We start from the raw sequence: 3,679 nt of genomic DNA, 5'->3' as shown, positions 1-3,679 counted from the left end.
TGTTGGCTAGGCTGGTCTTGAACTCCTGACCTCAGGTGATCCGCCTGCCTAGGCATCCCAAAGTGCTAGGATTAAAGGCATGAGCCACTGCGCCCAGCCACTGTGTATTTTTTATAATTTTTATTTTTCAACTATACCAATGTATTACCTATTCACAATTTTAACCACACAAAATCAATTCTAGGAAAACCCCATCACAGTGTTAGGAGTGCTTCTTTTCAGTACCTGATATGATACTTTCGCCCAGCTAAATGACTGGCCCAGTACCCTGACTTCCAGAACCTGTAGCCGTCCATTTCTCTTCGGCTATCACAGAAGGGAGTGTAACCATAAGGAGCACCATCCAAACTGAAATCTCTCAACTCTTTCAGGTCTGTTCGGACAATCTGGAGGATATCGAAAGTCATTCGTTAAGCAACCATGCAGACAGCTCTAATGCCATTTCCTTAAGATACAGAGTGGCTCGCTTACGGCAGCATGGAAGGCTGCTCAGTGGTTAGTGGCACAGGCACTACTGGCAGATGTACTTTGATTCCTCCACTTGTTAGTAGGTTGACTCACTAACATGTAAGACACTTAGCAAGGTGTGTGGGAGTAGGAATAAAACAAATTTCAATTGCTTAGGCTTTCTGTGCCTCAGTTTCTTCATCTATGAAATGGAGATAATGACAGTACCTATGTCACAGGGTTGTTGGGAGGATTACGTAAGTTAACACATGGATGGACAGATGTAGAATAATGCCTTGCCCATCTTGAGTACTCAACAAGGATTAAATGTGGCTATGTTAGAATCAGGAAGGCACACTTCAGGCTGAGCCAGTGGAAGAGAATTCCAAAGAGGTGAGTGAAGTCTCCGTCCCAGTGACTTTCACACACATTACATCCTTCCACTCAGGTGGCTGACTCAGGTTTCCGCCCGCTTGGGCTGAGGTGGAAGGCTGTGGGCAGAAATATATTTATGCTGTTTGAGTTTGTATGCTCTAAAATCACGTGTTCCCTTTCATTAAGTCAAACCCTGACAGCTGGAAGAATATCCGGAGGTTCCCTATCGCCAAAGCCATGCATCCACTTAAGCTTCGTCTATTACCCGTGACAATAACTCCTACCTTTTGGGCAGATAATTAGAGATGATGGCAAGCACTGCTAAACGTTAATTTTCTAATTTTTAGTTTTCATGTTAAATGAATAAAATCAGATACAAAATTGCACACATCATGTTATCACAATGATGTTAAAAAGACAGAGAAAAAGATGTAAAGGAGATAAGCTAAATGTTTAAAAAGTGATCACATCTGTGTGATACATATTTCCATATTTTCTAAATGTAAAATAAGCATGTCCTTTTCCATAACTGGAAAAAAAATAGCATTTAAAAAGAAGCAATTTGTTGCTTTTAATACAAACTGTCAAAACTTGGCCTTTAAGGGCCTACCTGATCAGCATCCACAAACAGGAACTTGTCAACAACTAGTGGGAAAAGTACATCCAGGAAGAGGATCTTGTAACCCCAGATGATACGTTGTTTTTCAGTCTGTTGATGAAGCCACCGGGGCCATTTGTACTGAACAAGCTCGTACTGAAAATTGTATTCATTTGCCATGTAAGGTATAAACTCCTGTTTTTAGACATGGGAACAACAAATAATCATTTCTTCTGATTAAGAAAACTGCTTTCATAATGTAAGCCAACCACCATGATACGAGACAAATAAAACACATTTACCAAAACAGTGGTCTTACAAAGACTGGCCCTGACCCACTCATGACTATAGAGAAGAACAGATATAAACCTTTGTGAAATCCCCATTTCTTTATGACTTCTGGTCACCACATGAAATGAGAGAATGTTCAAGAGAAGGATTTTAGATGTACATCCCTCTGTATGTGTTTTTACCACACACGAATTTTTTTTTTTTTTTGAGACGGAGTCTCGCTGTGTCGCCCAGGCTGGAGTGCAATAGTACGATCTCAGCTCACTGCAACCTCTACCTCCCAGATTCAAGAGATTTTTGTTCCTCAGCCTCCTGAGTAGCTGGGATTACATGGGCCCACCACCACACCTGGCCAATTTTTGTATTTTTACTAGAGATGGGGTTTTGCCATGTGGCCCAGGTTGCTCTCAAACTGCTGAGCTTAGGCGATCCACCCACCTTAGCCTCACAAAGTTCTGAGATTATAGGCGTGAGCCACTGTGCTCAGCTAGCTCATGGGGAGCTTAAATGCACAGAACATCAGTGATGTGTACACCTGCTCGTTATGGATCACATGCCAATCACAAATGTTTAAAATGGAAAAGGTCCTTACCAATGCCTTAGAGAAATTATTCAAAACTACAAATTTTAGAGGATCCATAAAACATCTGCCCATAATAAGCAACTGAAAAGCTCTGGCTTAAAACTTACAAATAGCCTGCACCTAACCCTCCCTTCATTAGGGCAATCCTAAGAAAAATACTCCTACTGACTTCTGAACATCAACTAAATAGAGTGATGGTTCATAAATTTTACAGGCAAGGAAGTCAAGGAAGTTCTGAATCTACCTTGTCTATTGAGACTTGCTCCCAAATAGATGACATATTTTCTAGCCAATTCTACTCTATGCTTTAAACCCTTTTTCTGAGGAGGCCTTCTGACTTTGCCACAATAAAATGTTCCATTGTCCTAAGACTTACATGGAACAAGGAAATGTACAGAAATGATTGACTGCGATATTTGTAAAGAATGTTCCATGATGGTACAAAAATAAATAGATACTTCTCTATGAAACTCTGTCAACAAACTAAAATTTAAAAATACCTGCTGAAGTGGGTAGATTGCTTGAGCCCAGGAGTTCCAAGACTGGCCAGGGCAACATGGCAAAACCCCATCTCTACAAAAACTTAGCCAGGCCTGGTGGTGCAAGTCTGTCGTCCCAGCTACTCAGGAGGCTGAGGTGAGAGGATTGCCTTTGCCTGGGAGTTCGAGGCTGCAGTGAGCCATGATCGTATCACTGCACTCCAGCCTGCGTGACAGAGTGAGACCTTGTCTTAAAAAAAGAGAAAGCTGGATTAAGGTATCAAATACTCATCTTGATTTATCTTAATTTCACTTAAAGTCTTACACACTGTTGACCCTGTGGCACTGCTATAGAAAGCTGAATCAAGAACACGGTATGAGTTCCGACTCTGTACTCTGCTTGAAAGAGAGCAGAGCACTACTTTCAGCACTGGTGGACTTAGGTAAATGAGACCAGCTCACCTCCTGAGGAAAACTAGAATAGCTGAATGAATTACAAAAAGCACACACCTTCTGAAGGCACCAGAGAACTACAAGACAGTAATTACTGGTCGGGGGAGAACAATGGCCAGAAAAGATAACTCTGGAATCAGGTTTTTTCCCCAGGATCTATGCTGCTTGGTGAGGCTTTCTGAGGCTTTCAACAGCTACTCAGGCCTGAGGTAACAAAGATTTGTATGTAAGATCTGTGGTGGTTGAGGGGAGTTCTAGCGGAACCCTTTGCTTTGGATTGGCATACCAAAAGAACATACACTCCGATTTAGAGTGAGCCAGAAAAGGCCTGAGAAGAATGCAGTTCAAATTCCAATCATCAGAATATTTAAAATGGATGAAAATACTCCTGGATAGCCAGTGCCAAGTTTCTGACAAAAAAATATGACAAAAAGAAACAAACAGGCTGGGCGT

General features: G+C 41.6%; 1 protein-coding gene across 1 annotated transcript in view; it reads right to left on the bottom strand.

The window, feature by feature from the left end:
• The window catches only part of UGGT1 (UDP-glucose glycoprotein glucosyltransferase 1), a 123,919-nt gene that overhangs the window by 11,329 nt on the left and 108,911 nt on the right, over positions 1-3,679 (bottom strand). The window contains exons 36-37 of the mRNA XM_011941723.1: positions 1,433-1,615; positions 221-386 (exon numbers count right to left, since the gene is read on the bottom strand). Coding sequence (XP_011797113.1) covers positions 221-386; positions 1,433-1,615 — 349 coding nt within the window. The remainder of the gene's footprint in view (positions 1-220; positions 387-1,432; positions 1,616-3,679) is intronic.

The sequence above is a fragment of the Colobus angolensis genome, unplaced genomic scaffold (genome assembly GCF_000951035.1).
Source record: "Colobus angolensis palliatus isolate OR3802 unplaced genomic scaffold, Cang.pa_1.0 Scaffold20, whole genome shotgun sequence".
NCBI lineage: Eukaryota > Metazoa > Chordata > Mammalia > Primates > Cercopithecidae > Colobus > Colobus angolensis.
This window is presented reverse-complemented; position numbering and strand designations above follow the sequence as displayed.